General features: G+C 30.3%; 1 protein-coding gene across 2 annotated transcripts in view; it reads right to left on the bottom strand.

Moving 5' to 3' along the window:
* The window catches only part of LOC142328199 (superkiller complex protein 3-like), a 40,422-nt gene extending 15,906 nt beyond the window's left edge, over positions 1-24,516 (bottom strand). The window contains exons 1-8 of one of the 2 annotated variants that reach the window (XM_075371782.1): positions 24,378-24,516; positions 17,574-17,887; positions 16,127-16,300; positions 12,785-12,936; positions 8,305-8,440; positions 5,698-5,882; positions 2,634-2,822; positions 2,459-2,525 (exon numbers count right to left, since the gene is read on the bottom strand). In XM_075371782.1, coding sequence (XP_075227897.1) covers positions 2,459-2,525; positions 2,634-2,822; positions 5,698-5,882; positions 8,305-8,440; positions 12,785-12,936; positions 16,127-16,300; positions 17,574-17,849 — 1,179 coding nt within the window. In that variant the 5' untranslated portion in view covers positions 17,850-17,887; positions 24,378-24,516. The remainder of the gene's footprint in view (positions 1-2,458; positions 2,526-2,633; positions 2,823-5,697; positions 5,883-8,304; positions 8,441-12,784; positions 12,937-16,126; positions 16,301-17,573; positions 17,888-24,377) is intronic. The other variant, XM_075371783.1, reaches the window with a different exon arrangement.
* Between the last annotated feature and the right edge of the window lie 526 nt (positions 24,517-25,042).

The raw sequence follows: 25,042 nt of genomic DNA, 5'->3' as shown, positions 1-25,042 counted from the left end.
AATTATGTCTTACGCAACATAAATTCAGCCCTACACCCAAATAAATCGACCAATTTAGGTCACCTAACAAGGGGAACGTCACCTCATTCTGATCCATACAGGAGCCACGAACAAACCTCGCACCCCCACCCAGTCCCACCATGGTATCTTGCGTGGCATTACAGTCATGATCATGACTGCCACCGGTCATTGTACACAGCAACCAACTGCCTATAAATTTCAGCCGGCTTAACAGTTTGATGATTTAAAAAATGTATGACTTCAAGTATTCCAGTCGGCAACAACATCGATTTTCCTACTCACTTTATAACATAATAAGTTACATGTAATCTAAGATACTACAATGCGACAACTTACAGACAACAATGCAGTGTGTACATTACTAGCACGGCCATGAACGACACAGGTTCACCAACCTTAAGGAGAGAAATTTCCTTGCGGTCTTTACTTTAGAGATATCCCTTGTAAATAAAGCAAATTTATTATTTCTGTAACTTCTATCACGATCAAGAAATCTAGTTTTTAAGAACCAATTTGTTTCTTCTGTATAAGTACCATCACAATCATTACAATTAATTTTATAAAAATTGCAATAATTAATTCTATTAAAAAAATAATAAATTAGTTTTATATAATGGCAGACCGTCCAATAAACATTCTATTTCTGATATTAACACAAATTTAAAAATATTGGAAGTTAATAAAGATGATATAAAATTAAATTATCAGAAAAATATTACACATATAAATACAAACAAAACTGAAATTTGATAAACCTTCACACAATGTTTGAGGGAGACTGTCTAATTACAACTGATAAAAAATGAATTATTAAGACTTCACTGAATAAATGAGGTAGTAGTGCTACCAGATGCAGGTTTTATGGAAAACAGGGTGTGGTATAGTGATACCAGAAGGAGGATACATTCCTCTCAGTGGCACAACTGTTTTTAGCTTCAGTATAATGAATGATAAAAATATGTGGAAAATGGATTAATTTTTGTAAGAATGAGCACACACGCATGCATGCATGGGTGTGACCTTTTCTTAGGTACAACATTCAATTTTAGTGGCACGCATATTTAAGCTTTTTGAATTTGTTTTATCCAGAAAAGACAATTCACCACAATTCTTTTTCAATTTAATTTTATTTAACTTACTTGTTTTAAGTTTATAATTATATTAGAGTATAATATACTACACAAATTATGGCTTATCAAATACCACATTGCTTCTAAGAATTTTAAAATTATAGAAAAATGTCATCAAACAGAAGCAGGTGAGTTATATTTTATTTGATTTATTTATATAATCTGTTAATAAATTTTAAGAATTTCTAGTTTTATAATTGTCAAATGCGTAAATTCTCAAACACTGAATGATGAAATATTCATTCACAATGAATATATAATAAATAAAAAGAAATGCCTGACTTTAGGAATATTTTAGATTGCATATAAAAATATATAGATTGCAGTATTACTATAAAATAATAAAAAAAAAGAATATCTTTTTTTTATTATTTTATTTCAATTATCAAAACAATTTATAAAAAAATTGATTGTGGTTACCAACTATTCCAACAACTTAAATAATTAATTATTCAAATACTATAGATGAAAGGTAAAATTAAGAGTTAAAAAGAGTTAAGTGGTAAAACTTCAACATAAAATCTGAGGCAAAAATTAATATGAAAATCAACCCAAGAAAATAATTAAACTTAACTAAAACCATAGACTAGTAACTTGAATCTAATAACACATATTTATACTATTTTTACAAGAAAAAATACATTATATTGTTATACTTAGATAGCAAAGGTGGTATAAAACAAATTTTTTAAATATTTCTTTATTGTGATTTACACATGAGCATTTTTAATGATAGTTTTGGCTACTTGTTGCAAACCCAACATTCATATTTATGACGCATGTATCCGTTTTATTTATGTATATTAATTCTCCGTCAAAATGTTTTTATGTGTTTTTATCATACATATTTATATGTTTTCATAATAGATCACATTTTCTTATCTTCAATTTTTTTAGCTGAGCCAATAAATTAGATACTTACTTTTAATAATTAACCATTTTTAAATGAACACATATTCACTAAATACATACAAATAAAACTTTCTTTTATTATTATATTTCTTTTTAAACTTCAAGCAACACATCTCGAAATACTATACATTTAAAAATTAAAAAGTAAACATAAATTACGAGCCATCAAATTAATTATGAGAGTGATGGATTTCTTAAGATGGTGACACTGTTAGAATAACGGCATCAATTTTTCTTCCACCTCACTGTTTCAGCATTAAGAAAATATATATAAGAAAACCATTTACACTTTCTGTCTTGGTGGTATCATTAATCTTGTTATTGAATATTTTAACAGAGCAAGGATGTTTAATAAAAAATTTTATACATATAAAGTTAAAAGTTATTCTACCTACCAAAAATATGTTGTGTATCCATTGAAGCATGTTATAATAAGTAACCACTGAAGAGATGTATGAACACCTACAGCACAGAATATGATATGACAGAGATATTACTTTCTATTTATTAATTAACTTAAGATAATAAATAGTTTACACTTATTAAAAAATTAATCAAATCATATCTTACGTAGAAGCAAATTTGTAACAAGAAAATTGTGACTTGATCGTTATCCTGTCACCAGTCTGATTCTGTTGTGGACTAAACCAACAAGGAATCAAGAAAAATGCCCAAGTTGGAGGTAAATTACCAGCTAGTGTAAAAATATCCCCTAACAGTTTCCATAAACAAGAAACATCACTCCATTCTTTTAATGCACTGAAACATAATAAAAATCATTTAATAAAGTGTATAAAATACATAATGCGTACGGATATATAATCCAACTTGATCCACCTAAGTACAGAAATTATACCTTTTTTTTTTATATCTTACAATAGTGCTTTCGTAGCAACCCACATCTTCGGTTATAATTTGCTTTTTAAGTGTTTATATCAAACTACATATTATACTCAATACAATTAAATATAAAAAAATTCTTTAATAATATATTTTTATAAATTTAAGGAGATTTTAAAATTTTTAATTTATATATTTTTTAAAAAAGCTTTTAACTTGTGATTTTTAAAAGAATTTTTATATTTTAATTCCTGAATTAAAATTTTAATTTATAAAAAAAAATTATACATTACAAAACAGTTTTTTATACAAATCGTATTGAGTAGAATACGTAATTTGATATAAACTAAACACTTAAAAAGTAAATTATAACTGAAGATGTGGGTTGCCACGAAAGCACCATTGCAAGATATAAAAAAAATAAGGTAAATTTCTGTACTTAGGGTGGATCAAGTTGGATTATATATTCAATATATAGAATATATATATTATATTATAATATGTTATTATATATTATTTAATTTATGTTATTATATAATTAATTATGTTATAATATATATTATATTCTATATATATATATATATATATATATATAGAAATATATATAGAAGATGTGAATTGCCACAAAAACGCTATTGTAAGATATGAAAAAATAACATAAGTGTCATCTTATTTAATTTATAATTTCTGTATTTAGGTGAATCAAGTTGGATTATATATACAATATATATTAGTACACAGGGATGTAGTATTGAAAAGATTGACTTTATAAAAATTATCATGAATGCTAACCAGACAAAAATTATCATTTAAGTTTTACAAATTACATATTCAACTTCACAATATAATACATTCAATAAATTTTAATAAAGTTTGCCTTAAATTAAACATAATTCTTTAAATATGCTAGGATTAACATTAAGAATTCTCAATTTAAGAAATGTATAATAAAAACAAAATACTTTGCAGAAAGATTTAGGATGAAGCAGGGAATCATATTATAAATTAGTTATATAACACACACTTTCAATTGGTGCAAGTTTTGGGCATTTAATATTTGATTATGTATTTAATTTGATTAAAACTAATATTGAAATTCAAAAAAATAAACTTAATGAATCTAACTATAATAAAATTAGTAATTAGATAAAAAGAGGAAATAATAGTAATAATAATAATAATAATAATAATAAAAGAGGAAATAATAGTAATAATAATAATTACAATTGTATTTGCATGAATTATAATAGTAATAAGGTTTTGGTTATTACAGATTACAAGGGGAATTTGTAGCGAATGGTGGTTTTGAAGATTTACATTTCAAAGATGTACAGGTGGATTCAGGTTCATTTACTGATCCTTGTTTTGATTTGATAAATTTGACAAATGTCAAGCTTGATGATAAGGAACAGTTTATTGGGGCTAATGCATTTAAATTAAATTTGAATGATAGTGATAAGAATAATATTAATAAAAATATAGCAGTTGATTCTGAAATAAATATTAATAAAGTAAATCCTAATGACAAAGAACAATTATGTAATTAATATCATTAGTAGTAAAATTCATGAAATTAAATGTGAAAATTTAGCTCGCAAACCAATTTTTAATAATAAAAAAGTAATTTACTATTTGAAAAACAAACTAAATAAAAATAATTGTACTATTTTAAAATCAGATAAAACTAATACACTTATCATGAATATCGAAAAATATAAATAATCTGATGAAACAATAAATATTAGAAAATAATTTCAAAGAAATAAATGATCCCCTAATAAATTTTTAAAAATAACTAAGTTTAATAGCAAAATACCATAATATTTTTAATTATAACAATAACTTAAAATATCACTCCAGATTATACCCTTCTGAACAAATTGCACCAAAAATTAACTGGAACAAATTTCCAAAAATATATAAACCTGGTATCCCTATGCGACCTTTGATTAATTATACAACTGCTCCATATTATATATTTCCAAAATAACATATAAATTACTTAGGATAAAAATGAATTTAAATTATAATTATAATATAAATAATGAATTTGAATTTGTAAATAAGTTGAAAGACTTAACAATTGAAGAAATACTAGGATGGTTAGCTACGATATTAGTAATATGTATTCTAGCATACCCATAGACAAAACAGTTCACATAATAAAAAATAAATTAATATATAATCACAAAGACCCTTTGTTTGTTGATAACATTATTACTATAATTACAAATACGTGCCAACAAATCTACTTTAAATTTGCCGACAAATATTATATTCAGGAAACTAGCTTACCAATGGGTTTTCTTTTGTCAGCCATCATGTCTGAAATTTATTTACATGATTTTGAAAATAAAATTATTTATGGCATTATTCATACTTATGATATTCTATTATGGACTCGGTATGTCGGTGATATTTTTGTTGTTTAATACAAAAAAGACCATGAAATTTTTCTAGCAGATATTTATTTTTTAATTAATCCAAATTCTTGTTCTTATTAACTTATCAATGGTGAGGTCAGTTTAATTCTTATTTACTTTAAAAAAAAAACTTAAGCAAAGGAAAATAAGTAAGTTTATTTTTTCTAAATGAATATATAAATACCTTCTTATATATTATACCTTCTATATATATTATATATAGAAGGAATTATATATACAAGGTATATATTATACCTTCTTTTCCATCTAAAAAAGGGCAGTATTTTGTGAAAAAATGTTGCTTTAGAATCTGCCATGTTTATGAGAAGAGTAACCCCTCCTTTTAAATTCAGAAAAATAAACAAAATTACCTGGTAACAGCATCTACAGCTTCCTGAAGGCTATCTCTCGTACGACCTAATAATCTCTTTGAGTGAAAAATTTTTGCTGATTGTAGACAAGCTTCAGCAAGACCTTTAAGGACAGGAACATCCTGAGGATATTCTTCAGAAAGTTTTCTGAACTCAGGTATGACATCCTCTGGTTCTTCAGTAATCTAAACATTAACCCCTTAAATTACCAATCTTTTTTCAGCTAAATTTTAAAATATTACCATATGTATAACACTAAAACCAATGTTTTTATAATAAATCAAATTTGATTCAAAGTTAACAGACAGTTTAATAACACATTTTCAATGATATTTGCAGTTTTGTTATAAATGACATTTTTGTTGTTGCACTGTTATAATTTTTCTGTTTCATTAATGATGGTTTTTTTTCAAAACACATATTTATGATACCACTAAAAAAATATATTTGTATTCTATTAATTGTAATTTTGTATTCAATTATGTTTCAGGATATTTAAATTTATTTCTTCAAACTTAGATATATAGTACTTCTAGCAGTCTAGCAGTAGAATGTTTTAGCAGGTTCATTTACAGATGCATTCTGTATTTTTTTTCTGGAAAAAATATCCCCAGAAGTAAAACCATGATTAAATTAAGAAAATGTTTCATTAATCCAATTTCTTACATCATCAATATCCCTGCCGAAGCAGCAGGCCTGGCCGGCCAGCCGAGGGAGCTGCTTGGTGCAGACGCTACCTTCCCAGCCCAACCACTGGGCTTCAATCGCTCTGGCCGTGGACTCACCAGCAGAAGCCAGCCCAGCATGGGATCGCTCCAGGAGAACCACCTCAGCTGCGCCGGCAGTAGATGACCAATGCCAACCCGACAGTACAGGGATCTGGGGGCCATCACTGCCACGTTATAGTGGGGACCCAACTGAACTGCCGCTAAGGATAACTCAATCTGATTTAAACGGACAAGCTGCAACTCCCTGAATACAGCCGAGTCAACATCACTGAAGACCAGCTTCTGCACCGAAGAGCTCTTCTCAGAGCTAATGCAAAATCGGCCCTTTTCAGAGCCACCAGTCCAGAAACCTCAAACAGTCCTTTTCAAGGCTACCACAAGGTTTCAAATGGCAACGTGCCGTTGAAGCCATACGGTGACAACAATAGCCCTTTTCTGGACTACCATAAGCTTTTAGATTTCCATGGGTCATAAAAGCCATTCGGGGACAACTACAACCCTTCTTGGGGCTACCATAAGGTTTTAAAGTGCCAAGTTCTGTCAAAGCCATACAGCGACAATGTCTACATAGAAAATAATTAGTAAAAATTAAAAATTAGCAAACATTCCACTCTCGATTGTAATTCTAAACAAACGAAAAATCAATCCTGAAATTCTAATTGAATTCAATGTTTCATAATTCTACTAACATACATCAGAATTTCATCTAAACCAAATCTTTATTAAATTGAAAGTTAATTTTATATTTGTGTAAAAACCTTTAAATTATATAGAAATGTTTACAAGGTATAATCAAATGTAAAATATACAATGAAAGAACTTGTTTTAATACTTTTAATGTATTTAACTCATTTAAAGATTTCATATGCATGATGGTAATTTCTGTCACAGACTGAGCAGGAAGATTAAGAAAAAATACTATACCATCACATTGAGTAATATTAAAAAAATAAACATTAAAAATGTTTATTTTTTTAAATATTAATTTCTGATAATGTCAGTCATTTTATTTTATTCTAGCTGTTATTCTGGTATGCATAATTAAATACTATGAAAGGTAAATAATTGATAAAAATTACTGCAAAGAGAAAAAATATGATGCGGACATGACATGACTTCCTTGTACGCTTATTAAATTACATATACACATTTTTTTTTATTGAATTATTATTTACTGTAAATTTTTTTTTACAATCAGAGGTTCATAATTATTAATAAATCAATATATTTCAATTAAAAAAAAAGTTGGAAAAAAAGGGATAAAGTCTGATTCAAACCAATGTGCCTTGTATGATCCAAATATTTCATTAATTAAAATTTTATTTGGCAATAACTCTGGAACCAATGAAAATAAGTACCGCTTATGATATATTGTTGAAAAACTCTCAATGAGGGTTTATTACTGCAGTTAAGAAGAAGTCTAAAATCTACATTTTTTTTTGGATTTGGGCTTTTTTGGACACTTTTGGTTCAATCAATTGCAATCAAAAGGGAGGTGCACAACTAGATGTTACAACAGTCCTACATCTGAAATTTTAAAATCCTGCAGGTAATCGTTTCTGAGTTATGCGAGATACATAAGTACAGATGTCATGTCAAAACTAGTCAAAATGGACATTTCTGTTGAAATCTGAAAACCGAAACTTTTCGTGATCGCAATGCTTCATTTACTTTGTACGCTAAGTAAAAAAGAAATTACAAATAGAAACAAAAAGATATATAATGTAATGTAAAATATAATATAAAACTTCAAACAATACTGTATGATAAATGCAAAGAATGAAAGGCATAATAGAAAATAACTTATTAGTATTAACATTTTTAATCCCTTGTATGTGAAATAAATATGAAATATATATTTTTTAATCAAATTACAAACCAGTTTAATTCGAGCTATTTGAAGTTGTGGATACAAGGATCCTGGTCTTAACTGAACAACCTTCTGATAAGATTTCTGTGCAGCAGTATAAGCTTTTCTAGCCAGGTATGCATCTCCTAAGACCTCCCAACAGTTACTAAAACAAAATAAATACTGTATGTATATAAACATAATACATTAACTAATAAATATTCGTTTTTAATGCATTAAGCAGAAAATACAACTGTATGAAATGAAGACATATTTATATTTTAGGATATTTTTACATCCAACAGATTCTTCAGCCATTATACTTGCTAGGCAGTCAGTGATCCTTCAAGAAGATCCACCCACAGGCTGTCACTGCCACCTGATTATAAAAAGAATATATATATATATATATCAACTATCTGATCTACAAGAACTACTTTATGAACTTGGCTTATGTTGCTGGCATTCTGTCTTTATAGTTAGCACTTTTTTTAGGATGGAAGAATATTTTAGATGAAAAAATTAATTTTAAGAGGGTTGCACCTCATCCTCATCATCAATATGATGATAGAACTTATAAATAAGAGCCTAATGATAAATATATTTTGGTATATGCCAAGAAATTGGTTTGTCAAATTTTCCATCTCATAAAATTTAATCTAATAAGTCTCTGTATTGCAGAAAGAGATACTGACAGGCAGCATCAAGAAACAAGATATTAATTGCTGAATATTTACCTCAAATCACCGGTTCTTATTACTGAGTCTTTTGTCTTAATTTGTCATTTCATGAAACAAATTACCTGAACATACAAATAAAAGGTAAAAACTTACCTTTACAACTTGATTTTATATCATGCTGAAAACTGAATACATTTGTTCTTGTATGGTAAATTTCAAAACAGTTTTCTATATAATGGTATTTTGCATTTTTTACGCTGATAAATTGTTTCTTTTCTTAATCTTTGGCTGGAACACAGTTTACACCTCTTGGTAGGTTTAGACTTATTAGTTGAGGAAACCTTTTCTATAAAATGGGCCCAAAATTTTCCATTCAGCCAAAGAGTAGATATCCCTGAAGTTGACGGTCGACCACTGGTGTGTCCCTATCTTAGAGGTGAATTGAATTTGGGATCTGCTCACTTAAATTTCAATGAAAATCATTAAGTTTTATAGTTTCCTGTTATATTTCTATAATAATAATGCTTGCATTATACAAGGTGACATCAAAAAGATAAAACAATAATTTTTTATACCCCTTTGCAAACCTCCTCATTACTGGGAGTGACACCAACCTTTATCTACCCCTCCTATATATATATTTGTTGTAAGCAAACACTGCATTAGGTTTCAGGGTTTTTTAGGGTTGAGGTTTCTAATTTCTCGCTGGCTCACAACTTCTATAAAGTCGTATTGTCCATGAAAAGTAGAAAGCATAAAAAACAACTTGTATAAGATGTAAACACACAGCTGATCTAAAAGTAATGATAAAAATAAAACTATCGAAATAGAAATGATAGCAAATGACTGCAGTTGATATAAAACATCTAAACTTCTAAACTTCTCTATAAGATAAAAAACCCGAAACTATATCTTGCAGTAGAATGTACATGCTCAAATATAGTGATAGGAAGAGTCCATCTTTCATAATTACGCAATAAAAAAAACACGATGCACTGTGTTCATCTTTTGTGATGAATGGGTTAATGCACCCTTCCAACATTACTAAGTAATAAAAAATTGTTACAGAAAAATAAAAAACTAATTTTTATTATCTTTCTTGATCCGAAACTTGTTCTTTCCATTTTAATGAATGGTGCTTACAGTTACCCATTTACTTTCAACCCAACACAACTTTTGTTGTATTTTATATCCCAACAATTTTAACATGAATGAAATTTTATAGTAGCGATTTAAAATGTTAAAAGTTTCTATTTTCTAATATTTCCTGGCCTGCTTGGAAACATTTTTTACAATATTTATCCAAACGTTTTAGTCAAACAACTCCATTATTGTGTTTCGGTATTTTTTATAAAGTATGAGGTTATTTTATGTTTTTATATTACTTAATGTCAATCATAGTTATGACATTTGTCAAATAATTACCAGCATAATTAATAAATTAAACATGTTAAGTTTTAGTGAATAGTAGAAAAAATGAAATATTTTTAATACTAACAGAATCAGATATGACAGTAGAAAATTACCACATAGTTGACTGGAATAACAATCAAAATCAAACAATTTATATTTTTCTTAATCAACAACTGTATTGTTAATATTTCACACATTAAAATAGTAATGGAAAAATAAGGAGGTATTTTTTATTATCTCTGCAGAGTACTGTTGACATCATGTCTATGACGTTACTCGATAACCTGGCATTACATAAATAAATAATCAAGGGTTACCTGATTTAGTAGAGTCCGGTTACATTAAATATAAATGAAACTACAAATACTTATGATTCTGTCACTTTAAAGAATCTTAATGCATTCGCTAAAGTAGCCTAAGAAGAACAATGCTCATTTGACATTAAATGTCAATGAAACTGGCTCTACTATAAACATTTTCATTACAAATGTGTACAGCCAAAGGAAAAAAAATTACATCTGCACATTTTTTAAAATAGAAGCAAATCATATTTGACAAATACAATGTTCAAACATCACGTTATACTGTTGCAGGATGTTCGTATTTGTTATGTAGGTGCGTATTGTTGCCACATGCTGTGTTTACTATCGGCTAGCACAATATTACAATACTAGCAAGTAGATGTAGGGGGAGTTTGTAGTTCCCCTGCATGCCTGCACACAAGCTCCTTCTACCAAAATAGCAGACGACTGCACAATGACCCACCATGCGCCAGCAGCTTTATAAACAGCAGCATGGCAATACAAGAGCTTTCACTCTCAGACCACCACCAGAAAAGATTACCCCAACAACGTAGGGGAAGACACCCACCTTGTGGTGATTCCGGTCACCACACCATCCCCTTCGTTCCTAGCCCTGAAGGCCTTTACCGGAGGTCATCTTCAGACCCTCTAACTGATTATATCTCATAGTCACCAGCCAAGTCTCAGTCAGGATGCCACCAACGCAAATGCCTCGGCAGACATTTACATCAGTAAATGTCTTTACATCAGTAGCACTCTGTCTTTACTGTAAAGACAGAGATAGACGAGAACCATCTCAGCTATGCTGGCATCAGATGATCTGGGGGTAATCCCCAACCATACTGTAGTGGGGACACACGTCTGATTCCAATAGATGAGCCATAACTCCTTGACTACAATCCATGAACCAAGGTGACATTGTCAAAGATCAGCAGCCAAGGCAACATTGCCAGAGACCAGCAGTTGTACTCAACAGCCCTACTCAGGGCTACCTCATCCAACATCAAACAGCCCTTTTCAGGGCCACTATAAAATCTCAAACAGCCCTATTCAGGGTTACCACAAGGTTCTAAAATGACATATGTTGCCAGGGAAATATGGCGACTGTTTGTCGAATGTGATTAAGTAGTGTACTGGATCTGAATTGTGTCTATTTATGAAGTAAACAGCTAGTTTTCTTATAAGGGTAACTAAAAATCTTATGAAATAAGCTATTAAAAAACACTGTATTTATCAAATTTGGTCCAGTTTGTCATTTCCAAATTTATGGTTTTAAATAAATTTTCACATAGAACTATAAAGGGCAAAACATAGCTAATGGAAAAAATTTTCACCAGGTTTTAAGTTTGCGACAGACCTCAATGCAACTCCGTCCAACTAAAATAAAGGAATTTTATATTCATCTACATATATACAGAAGGAATATCTTCCTGCAGTCAAGCCTGCACAATCCAAAGGGGTTGATTTACAACCACTTTTCAGGAACTGATAGTCACTGCAGCAGGGATGCAGTAAAGTTCCAAACACAGGAATATTCAGTGAATCAATCTTTATAGCACAATGCCTTTGCTAACACAAACTTAATAAGGTCCAGGTTAAGATAAAAGCTGCATTCCTTAAAAGCCAGAGTCTAAAATGACCTGGAATATTTTAAGGAATAGAGAATCCTGAAAAATGAACTTGAGAAATAAGGATAAATGCCAAAGCCAAAGCAAAGTTTAATAAATTATTTTCTACAGATAACGAATATTAAACAACAGTGAATACAGTTGCACTGCATGCTGCTGGCATTTATTACTGACTAATGAATATAACAATTGTTGATGCTGCATAATATTTGTATTGAAAAATAAATATATTACGTCTATCAGCCATACATGATAGTCACTTATTTACTTATGAAACATTTTCTGATATTAATAAACATCATTCACCACATAACTGTATTTTTTAATAAAGAAATATCAAATTTTCATGACCTAACAGAATGTATGCATTTCAACAGAAAAACTAAGTACTGACAAATTAATAATTCAGCAAATTCTGTTATAACATAATAGTTTTAAAAAAACATAGTTATCTCTTATCTATAAAACTAAAAGAACATAAACATACGAGTCTTCCACATCAATACGAATAGCAGCTAGAAGGGATTTCACAGCAGCACCAACATCTTGAAGTTCAAAATGTTGAATACTTAATTGTAACCACGCCCATTTGCTTTGTGTTGTTTTTGTAACAGCAGTTAATAATTCAATATTTAAAGCCTGCAAAGAAAATAAAATAAAAAACATCAATAAATCCATTAATATGAGAGGTGGATCAAAAAATAAGTTACACCCTTACTGTGTTCTTGAACTGAAAAGGATATATTAATGTCTTACAGTGGCAGCACTGGTTGTGCTGTTGTCTTTAAGCTCCCCCAGCAGCAATTCTGTACTCAGTACATGCGTAGTGTCATTGTCAAATATAGGATGTCCTTTAGGGGTTTTGTCCAGATTAGAAGGGCATTCAGCAGTCCGATTTTTGTAGGCAAAAAATTACAATTGTGAAATTCATCGCCAAGTTTTTGAGGTATATGGTGGGACTGCAATGTCACATCCCATGATCACAAAATGGTGCCAAATGTTCAGAAACGGAAAAACAAATGTGAATGACAGACTGCGTGCTGGCGTCCTTCAACAGCAAACACAACGGGTAACACGGAACATGTGAATGAAATGATCTTGAGTGACTGGCATATTAAAATTAGAGAAATTGCAAGTGAACTTAACATCAGTTTGGTAGTTTGATTGTGATTATTCACGATCAGCTTGGTTACCGTAAGAAACCAAGCACGGTGGGTGCACGATGGGTGCCAAATCTGTTGACTGACAACCACAAACATAAACATTTTGCATCTGCTCTTTCTTTTTCTTCAACGTTATTCCAGGACTGGTCCACAGTTTTTGAAACAAATCATCACAGGGGATGACAGCTGGGTGCTTCATTACAGTCCTGAGACTAAACGAGCATCACATGAACGGAGATACTAAGATTTGCTCAAAAGGTTATGCTGACATCTTTTTCAATTCCGAGGGAGTTATTTACAGTGAATTTATGCCCCGAGGAACAATAATCAATGCTGAATCTTAACGTGAAGACTTTAAAAAAATTGCGTAAAGCCATTAAAGATCGAAGACCTGGAAGACTGAGCAATGGTATCGTTTTTCTTTGCGACAACACTACTCCTCATTCAGCTCATGTGACAAAGGAGTTACTGCAAAAATTCAAGTGGGAAGTGTAGTCTCATCCGCCTTACAGCCCTGACCTAGCACCCTGTGACTACCACCTGTTTGATCCTCTCAAGCGAGACCTGGGAGGGGAGCGCTTCGCTAATGATGAACTGAAGGAAGCGGTAGTTAAATGGTTGAAGGAAATTGGACGAAATTTTTATGAGAGTGAAACTGAAAAACTTGTCACAGGGTATGAAAAGTGTTCAGAAAAACTTTGTGATTATGTCGAAAAATAGATGAAAATGTGTAGTTTTTTGTTCAATAAAAAAAAAATTGTCTTATAAATATGTGTTTGTTTCATAGAAGGGGTGTAACTTGCTTTCTGATCGTCTCTTTTAATTAAAAAAAAAAAAAATATAAAATATTGACTTATAAGTCAATAAAATAATAGAACCATCATAACTTTCAGAAATCATTCTTTTCAGAAATATCATTTTAAGAATACAGCAAATAATATTTATGACCATTAAAACCTAAATAAGTAACATAATACGTAATTAAAAGTAAAATCATTATATAAGTAATTAATATAATTGATTTGGATAAATAATCTTATTCTACATTAAAAAAATAGCATTATCCAATATCATAATAATTATTATTTTACAATAGAGAATTTACAGAGTTAAAATCATTATTTTATACAAAAACTTTTTTGTATTAAATTAATTCACTTACATAGGTAAAAAAAAATTATATCTATGATAAAATTCACAAATAATATATTATCAGAATATTCAGAATAAAAAATAATAAGTTATCTTTTTTAAATCATTCATTGACTTATTTCAACTCGCATGCAATATAGAAAGAGCTCCTTGACAGAGCAAAAAGTTAGTGTATTAATGCTCAAAATCTGAACATTATAATAATTTATAATGAATTTGAAAGGATTCTTATTTAATATATATATATATATATATATATATATATAAATACTATTAAATAAACCACCTGGTGTAGAATAACATTTATTATTGTTGTTTAATAAATAACAGCAATAATAATATATTTATTATGCAATAACAGAATTATTTCAATCGTGACAGGATGCGGGATCCCATGAAAGTATCTTAATATTCTATACTAGGTGGTTTGTTTAATATAATTTAACAGCACAGAGGAATAATATTAATTTTGAAAAGATTAATTTCAGTAATACACATATATATATAAATAAATAACTTGATCCACCAAGTACAGAATAAGATTAAATTAGATAGGATGACAATTACCTTACACAAGAGTACTTTCACAATTTTCTCGCATCTTAAGTTGATCCAAACTTATGATTGTTCACGTAAAATTACATACCATAAATACACAATATTAACAAAATAAAATCTTGATAAATACAATAACACAAAATTTGTTAAAATTTTGGATATAAACTTTAAAATCAATTCAAATCAAAATGGAATTAAAATTTTTATTCCTTTTATATTTAAGATTTAAAATCAAAATCAAAAGTTAAAATTAAAGTTAAAAATTCCATATATAAAAATATGTTGTCAAATAATAAAAATATTAATTAAAAGTTAAAATTATAAATATGTTAAATAAGAAGGAGCGTGTATGTGTGTGGTTTGGCTAGCCAATATTATGTTACTGTCTGGATAGTAATATAATATACAATGGACATGTAATGTTCAGATTCAAAACACTAGTGTTTTGAATCAAATGTAATACGTCAAACAATCGATAAAAACAACACTTTAACAAAGTATGATGTACATTTTAATAACCACAATCTCTTAGTAATGTGTGAAGTCAGTTGTTACAAATATACTTTCATCACTTCTACAACAAAATTACACATCACAAAACAATATACATAATAATCAATAATACTAAAAAAATTTGTGATTGGAATAAGCAACTAACTGTGTTAAAATATTTTTGTAATTATTACATTTGAAAAAATAGATATTACAATAAAAAGGTATCTCAATCGCATTATAAATTATTGAAAAAAGGAAATGAGCAACAGTTTCAGTTTTTACAAGTAACAGTAGGAAAACATGAGTTCATATGTTGTTATAAACATAAGCAGAAAGGTGTCTTAATTTGATGTCAAAAAGTTAGATCACTCTTACATTTTCTTTTCATGAGCATTCTTTTAACAATTTAAAATAATAATTTTCAAGCACACAAGACATAAATATTAATTTAAAATACTTACTGTCTCTCCCTGAATCCTGTATATATCACTAAGAGCCATTGCCACTTCAGAAGACCGTTTATTAAGATACAAAGCTTTTTTGTAACAACATCTAGCTTTTACTAAATCATGAGTAACATAATAATTACCCAGTTCTAAGTAAACTTTATACCAGTAAGGTGCTAATTTTCCAGCCTATAAAAGTAGAACAAACCATAAACATATTAAATATCTACTAGTTAAAAAAACATCCTAAGTAATCAAATAAATATACCAGCACAGTGGCTGGCTGTCATCAGACCAAAATCCACATTTCATTTACAAAATATTTAATTTGATAAGGAAAATTTTCGACCGACTAAGAAATTGCAAATGACATCGGCATTAATGATAGTTCTGTAGAACTAATTACATGATTTTAATGAATGATTTGAGCATGCGCAGCGGTTATGAAATTTAAGCCAAAACTGTTTTCATTTGAATAGAAGAAAGAAAGAAAGTCACCATCATCCTCAACACCAATGCAAACAAAACAAATGAAGAGCTAAGTGAAAGTAATGCTGACCAGTTATATTTTTTATTTTTATTATATTTTTTATGAAGTTGTGGATATGAATACCCACCATAAGGCCAAATTTCCAACAAACATACTACCTAGAGGTTCTGCATCATGATAATTACAGCCCTTTCTTCATATGTAATCCAGGATTTCTTGGTCAAGTATGGAACTCCTAAGATCACCAGACCCCTTACTTATTAGACATGGAATTTTGTGATCTCTGGTTGTTCTCCAACCCGAAAATGGGGCTAAAGGAGTTCCAATTTGACAGCAGTGAAGACAGCATTATGCTGTTGCATTGACCTATTATGAATGCTGTCACATTATGTTTCACTGTTGCAAATAATCTAATTAAAATGTTAATATAGATAACTTTCTAAAAAATTTTCTAGAAATATTTCTTACGGATGAGTTTATCACTCTTTTGAATAATCAGATGTTTCAGTTGTTAAAAGTGATATCACCTAGTATCTTTTGGTTACATACACTTCTGCTCTCCAAACATTTATATAGAAACATGATAATGTTCATCTCTTGCAAATTACAAACTAATGAAATTTCAACTGATAAATTGGATAAATTTCTGCAATCTAATTCATGGCAAACAACATAAATGATACACAACAAAGAATGGATATTGAAATGACAATGGTGTATCACAAAGTTATTTCATCTTTCGCATACAATAACCTGAGTACAGTAATGGAGACAAATAGTGTAATATACAATTTACTCTTGGATAAATTATAAATCCACATTCAAAAAATTGGATCCTCTTCAAAACACTCGTTATAATAATACACTAAACTAAATCAAGGTTTGCACACTATATAAAACAATAAATTTCAATAAACAAAATGGAAAAAGTATATTTATCTTTAATATAAACATGAATAAACAATAAAGTACCTTAAATAATGCATTAATGCATTGTTGAATCTCATCTTCTTCTAAACAACGCATACCTAGATGATACCAAGCATCTGGTGAGTCAGGATGTTTAACAGTAATACCAAAAAGTATATCAAGAGGTGGCATAGCCTTATCGGCTAGCTCAGCTAATTGAACTCGAAGTAATATAGCAGTAACCTCATTATCACTACTGGTATACATAGTTTCCAGTTTTGCTAACAAGTTTTTGCTATATCCCACTTTTCTAAATGTATATGAGCTCTGCACATACATTCCAAAGCCATTGCATTATTTCTGTCTTCTATTAACAACTGTAACGTTTAAAATCATAACAATAAATTAGAATTATAAACTTGCCAACAATTTCTACCCAATAGTAAAATTAAAGTTACAATCAAAAAGTAATTGTGTTGCTCCCTGTTAATATTTCAGAACTTGATAAATAAATAGAGTAATTTGTTTACGTTTAATAAAAATCTTCATTAAATTTTTGTACGCCATAAAATACAAATTAATATCTTTCAGTTCTGGAAAATGTAATTTTGTTCAACAATATATTTACTATGATAGCTTAAGATGAGATATCAGTCTGCAACTCACCACACAGGAGAAGACACCTTCTATGTGATGGTTTCGGTCACCTCACCACCCCCTCTGTACTTTGCCCTTATGGGCTTTACCAGAGTTCATCTTCAGTACCTTGGCAATGACATCTTTCAGTCTAGCCTCATCATAGCCCTGTAGGGGAAGACATCCAACTTGTGATGTTTCCGGTCGCCACACCACCTCTCTGTTCCTAGCCCCGAGGGGCTTTACCAGAGGTCCCTCTAACTGATTACATCTCACAGTCATCAACCAGGCCTCAGTTGGGATGCCACCGATGTAAATGCCTCCGCAGACATTTACATTAGTAAAACACAAATCAAATTTTGCCTTCACGTATGCCTCAAACAGACAGACAGGTCAACCTAACATGATTTCCTCAAACTAACTAACTGAGACCGCAGAAGCGCGGACCCTGTGCCTAGTCTAAATTTGACAACACTGGTCGGCCTAGCCTTGTGACTGATGAACTGACGATGAAAATCAACGATAAAATTCATGAAAATTGCCATATTATGGAACATCGCTCTTTAACGTCAAACAATACTCTGCAAGCATTATTTCACTCCACTGTCACTGGTACCTGTTTGCCATGACTGAGATTTGATGGTGAAGATATTATCAAAGCTCATCACTGATGCCATCGAGATTGTCCAGAAAGAAATCCAGGTGTGAATCCAAAAAATGAATTTTTATTATAACCCATACATGTTTTAATTTTGTTAATTTACTGTAATAAATACACCCATAATGTCACAGTAGTTGGGGGATTTATGATTTTATAAAATTTTTTTTACAACTAAATGACATCCATGCTGACTTTTCAATTTACCTTATCAGTTCTTCCTTTTCTTTTTCCTTTCAAAAATGTATTACTTGATTTTAACTTTTTCTTTCAAATAATGAAACCCAGAACATTTTTCCCCATTGCCTTAAATAAGGTTTTGAAAAGCCCAAACTTTACATGTAGTTGAGGTATAAGAATTATTTCTTAAGTTAACTAGTGGGGAATGTACAAACAACATTGTTCTGTCCAGGCATAAGTGCTTCACCTTTCGCCCATTTCTTTCTGATAAAATGATTTGTTTTGTCCCTGGTGTCCCAATCACAAAAAAAGCAAAAAAATTTAGTAGCAGAGATGGAAACCCATTAAATGCAACTTTTAAATTACAACATCTAGTCTAATGGTAATTGTTTACTGATTTATTTCTAACAGGATTATCATACTGTCATACTTTTTTTTCAAGTTAGTCGCATAAGATATTGGATCAGAAGAAAGTTTGTTGCCACTGTATTAAAGGACATCCTTTAAACTAGTTTTCAAACAATCAATGAACAGTTTCCATTCTCCAGCTATGTTCATGATGAAGTGCATCTATATCAACCCTAATATTGTTAAAATACACTAAATTATTTTCTTCAGAATATAAATCTTCCTGACAATTATGAAAGAAACAAACTTCAGTGTCAGTATGGAGAAGATTTCAACTTTTCAGCCTAGATCACAAAAGCTCTGCTTGTTTCTCCTGAAAAAAGTTATTTAATTCAGTTTGAGTTATCAGATAAGATTTTTCGACTCTGTTTCAAAAGTAGGATTATCATACTCCTCATAACAAACTTTAGTGGCTACCTTGTATTCCAATTCATTTTCTAAAGTTACATGTATTGGAGGAGGATATGATAATGGCCTTGGAGACAGTACCAACCATAAGCCTTTTACCAGATGGCAAATTCTGGTACTGCACTGTGTTTGGAATTATTACTTATTTCTTTTATCTTTGTAATACAGAAATCTGACAAATGATCTTGTGTTCTGACACCACACATTCATCAATATGGCAAAACTCATGTGACAATTGCGCCTTGCAAAGTCTATCAGACATTTCACACAGATCAAACAGCAGGTGTAAGGGACCCAGTTCCTATCCAGACGGCCGGTCTTGAAGTTGGAGACCGGCATGTGGATGAAGTCTGTACCTCCGGTCGCAGAGTTGCGGACCGTGGCGGCAGCGCCATCCATTTTAGCTACCTTTGCAGGAGGTTCGTCAGCCATAGCTGTATCCGCTGTACGACTGCCTGACATTCGTGGATATAATACGCCGGTAACGGATTCCACTCCGTATTTGATTGAAAGACCAGCGGCGCCCACAAGGCTGTGCCAATTCCCAGTCCTAGCGAAATCGCCAGCAAAATCCCCGATCGCAGATCTATCAGCTGCACGTATATGATGATGTTCTGTGGCCGATTCGTATCTACGGTCGTGTTCAAGCGCGATCTGATCATCGATGTCCACCGGGGGCCCGTTATCGATTGGGTTGCCAGGGCCGAGGTAATTGTGACCGGGGAAATTCATACAACAGACTGGTCGACGGTCGAGAAGTGCGGTCTTATATACCGCACACAGCTCACCACCCCACTACCGCATGATCGCGTACTGGATACTTGTCCGGATCTGGGAACCAGATCCCGCCTCACACCTCGCAGACGAACAGCATGTCTGAATGTATCGGAGGTTCCGGAGCACTTGATTTATTTAAAGCCAAAGTATAGTTCATAACATTTTTTTAACAAGTGGAGTCAAATTTCATCATTGTTTTTTAAAGTCAAATTCCCCACATACGATAACAGAAGCTATCCGGATCATTTACTTCCTTGGCATATTTATTCACTAACACAACACACTTGACACAGTAACTATAAATCACACAACTAAATGAAACCACAGGACATGCCTTCATAGTGAATTTTTAACATCACACTACATATTAAAGTACAATGCTGGTGTGTTAACTGTATAACTCAACAGACTCCTCAGCAATAACATATCAGAACCTGCAGTAAATTAATCATCATGCATTCATGCGTACAAAGCTATTGTCTTCATAATGACATGTTTATACCCCACCCACTGTTAGAAACCATTCATAGCAAAATCATCTTTGCAAAATCTGTGTTTCTGTGGATGTTGTTTACATATTTAAAAGTTATCTGTTGATTTTAGTAAGGCATGGTAGTTACATGATTTAAGATATCATCCAAATTTCAATATATTGCAATTTTAATGCTACAATTACATGTATGCAATTTTAACTAAATTAAAATTGTACTATTTACTTATGAAAGAGATTTAAAAATAAACAACTATTTTTACGCTCTGTTCTTATAATTTGGAACAAATCAACAGTAACTTAAAAAGTTTCTACACTACATATAGAAATAAAAGATATTGTCAAAGCTGCATACATACAACTCATTATATTTAATGCTGTCATCAATTATGACAAAAAAATACATGAATTTAACTTAAACTCTTATGTAATGTTTAGTGCATATATCCTCCTTTGCCAATAAAGTTTTTTGTGTTATGTAGTTAAAGTAAGAACACAAATTTAATTTTTTGTGAGAATATTTTCACGTCTATAACCAAGAAAACCAAAGTTTGGTGTAGTTCATGTACAATGCATAAAACTGTATATTGTATTGACTCATGTAAAACACACACCTTTTTTCTTAAAAAGGAACATGAAATTTATGGGTGCATGTGACAAGCTGGATTTCCAAATGAGGGTCCAATATTTGTATTTACTACTGTACTACGTATTGTAATATAATACACAATATATGGTAGTAACCAAAACAAATTGTAGCATATATTCTAATTACTTTTGATTTCACATCATTAATGCTGAGTCACATCTGTTATGTAGACTATATCATAATTGCCTGTTTATAAACAAACTTTTGTCATAAGCATTTTGTTTATCTCTGCATTTTCAGTTATTATAACATATGTTATTATTAATCATCTTGTAATTTTATATAAAACACAAGTCATTTCAGATAAACTTGTAACAGTATTCATTTTGTTTTAGTTGAATGAAGGAAGATTATATATTCAGTTATACTAAATTTTTTCAATTAGTAAACTTTAAGCAAACTAGTAAAAATGAATTTTATAAAAAATTTTAAATTATTTACAGTAGGCGAAAAATTAGTTATTCGCTTAGCTGAGGATGTCTGTAATTGTGCAGCAGGCTGTAACTATGATATTCCAGAATCATGTATAAGAAATCGGAGAAAGAAAAAGAGAAGCAGTATCTTTTTACAGTACTACTTTAGTATTATCTGACTGAATTTGGAACTTCCCTCAAGTAGAAGAGCAGTAGTTTTCTTACATTCAAGATATATGCGAGCAAGGATTTGCTGTTTCAATAGATGACCTGATTAAAAGCCGCACAAATTGTGAGGAAACTTCAAATACTGAATTTTAAAGCAAGTCTAGGATAGTTAAATTGTTTTATGTATAGGTATGAACTATAAATAACAAAACATACATCTGCATGTCAATGTTTGTCAAATACCTTTCAGGAAAAATTATTGACCTTTTAGAGTTATTTAATTCAGCTATGACAAGAAAATAGCTTTCTAATGGGAGAGATAGCAAATGCCAATCAAACATCAGTTTACTTCCACACGGCAGCAGATTCAACAATTAACTCTGTCAGTGATAACACTGTTTGCAGTTTTACTTTGTAAAACAGTACTAGTGGTTATGTAAAACAGCAATGTACAATCATGTTGATGATACTTGTAGTTGGCAAAAATTTCTATCATTTATTGCAATTAAAGAAAAAACTTTCCAAAGAGTGTAAAATGACTTGTTGCTATGTCACTGACAGGTGCCAAGAAAAAGGATGGATGGCGAAAGCACTTGTTTTAAAGTGGGTAAAATGTGTGGGTGCAGGAACCTGGTGCTCTTTTAAAATTACCGTCTTGTTTCAAAAGAAAACTTGAACTATTGTTGGAGAAGTTTTTACTGTTTCAGTGAGTATTTTTTATTATGTAATATAACGACATAAAATTTAAACAAATCAATTTTAAACAAATTTCTAATTTTAATCAAATCATATTTTTATTTTTTTTACTACTGCTTCTTAAGTATTCTGTAAACATAATTCTGTCTACAAAAATAAATAATTAAATTTATGTTAGATACTGATCATGCTCCTCCGTTGATGTAAGGTCCTGGAGTTTTGCCAGGTCACTGCAAAACCTCATTGCAGTGGATAGAAAAAGGTAGAACCTTACATAAGCAGGTCCTACCTAACAAAAAATGTAGACGACTATTCTCTGGTCAAATGGATGAGAATGTACAATAACCTAATAATAGTACAACTAAGTAAAAATATGCATTGTAATAAAAAACAGACCTCTCCAAATGATTGTAACATAAAATCATTCAAAACAACATGGCCTGTATCCCTCCATAATCAATGTAATGAGAAAAATCAAAAACTGCAGATTTGCAGTAGAAAAAGCGGAAAGAATTTATATTTCCTGTAGATCTACAGGCTTAATAGCAAAAGTGTTAATTTTAAGACTACCTATTTCAAGAAAGCATTCAAAATAAACAAATGCAGATACAAATGTTATGTATGTACCAAAGGACCTTTATTTTTACTTACATCAGATGGTATAAAAAGCTTATACCAGCTTTTTAATTATAAAAAGCTATCAAGTTACAAGACTTAACCAAAAAAAAATCATAAATTTAACTCCTAGATTATTTTAAAATAAACTGAAGAAAAACTTTCATCTGACTGAGAAAAAAACTAAGAAAAAATACTTATAACCAAACCCTCCCCCCCCCCCCATGATCAGACTGCACTGCAATAAAACATAGACCTCTCCAAGTACTATATTGTAATATATAAAATCATTCAAAATAACCTGCCCTGCATCTCTCCATAATTAATGCAATGAGAAATATCAAAGACTACAGAAATGGAGTAGAAAAAGTGGGAAGGATTCATATTCATGCTTTCCTGCAGATCTGCAGGCTTAGCAGCAAAAGTGGTAATTTAAAGACTACCTATTTCAAGAAAGTGTTAATAAAAAGATATCCATAAACATCAGTATTTAAAACAAAACAAGAGTAAAACCTACAAAACAAGTTTATTTATAAATTAATTAACAACAGATCTTTTACATCTATCTATTTCATCTTCTACCCTTTGTTCTAAAGCATTTGATTATTAATAAATTTAAGAAACAAGGCCAAATCTTAGGGAGTGCAAAAATGTGGTAAAACGCTCTAGCTTCAAGTAAAAAGTTTGAAATCATCTAAGATAAAATTTAACTATTTTTATATATGGTATATGTAGCAACCAAAATAAAATCTTAATTAATACTACATACTTGTTTACAGATGTCAATACTCTGATTCCATTTTTTTTCATCTCTTGAATGCACTTGAGCTTCAGCTAATAGCGTGTCAATAATACTCTTAAATTTTGGATCTGGATTATACTTCTTAGCATTTAGCACATATTTCAGCATCATAATAACAAAGTAATTTCAGATGAGCTTTGCTAAGCATACACTGAGCATGCCAAGAACTGCTGTCTTTAGTAATACCTGTTAATGTACAAAGAATAAATCAATATAAATCTATTTTTTGGTGAAAAACGGTCTTGTCAACAACATTCAAAATTTTTAAGTTATCGTGTACAAGAAATCTTTTTCATTTCATTTAATGCTTAAAGCTACAGGATAGAATAAAAAAAAACAACTGTGTCGAAGATACAATTCCTATGCAGATTCTTGACAATACTACTGTCGATAGACTTATATTTTTATAGTTTTAACTTTTTTAATTTGAGACATATCAAATAAGCCTTTTGAATCTCCTGAATTTTTCTTTAGATAACAGCAGATAATGTATATTTTACAATTAAAAAGTATGCATTACATAAAAAAGATTTGTTTGCTAAATTACATCTTTTTAAAATACAATGTCATTAATGACTAATATAAGGACACAAAATTATGTTATGCTAAATTAAAATTTTGAAAGGCTGTAA

The sequence above is a fragment of the Lycorma delicatula genome, chromosome 7 (genome assembly GCF_047948215.1).
Source record: "Lycorma delicatula isolate Av1 chromosome 7, ASM4794821v1, whole genome shotgun sequence".
In the NCBI taxonomy this organism is placed as follows: Eukaryota; Metazoa; Arthropoda; class Insecta; order Hemiptera; family Fulgoridae; genus Lycorma; species Lycorma delicatula.
The sequence above is the reverse complement of the archived record's forward strand: the minus strand, read 5'-3'. Positions and strand labels throughout refer to the sequence as shown.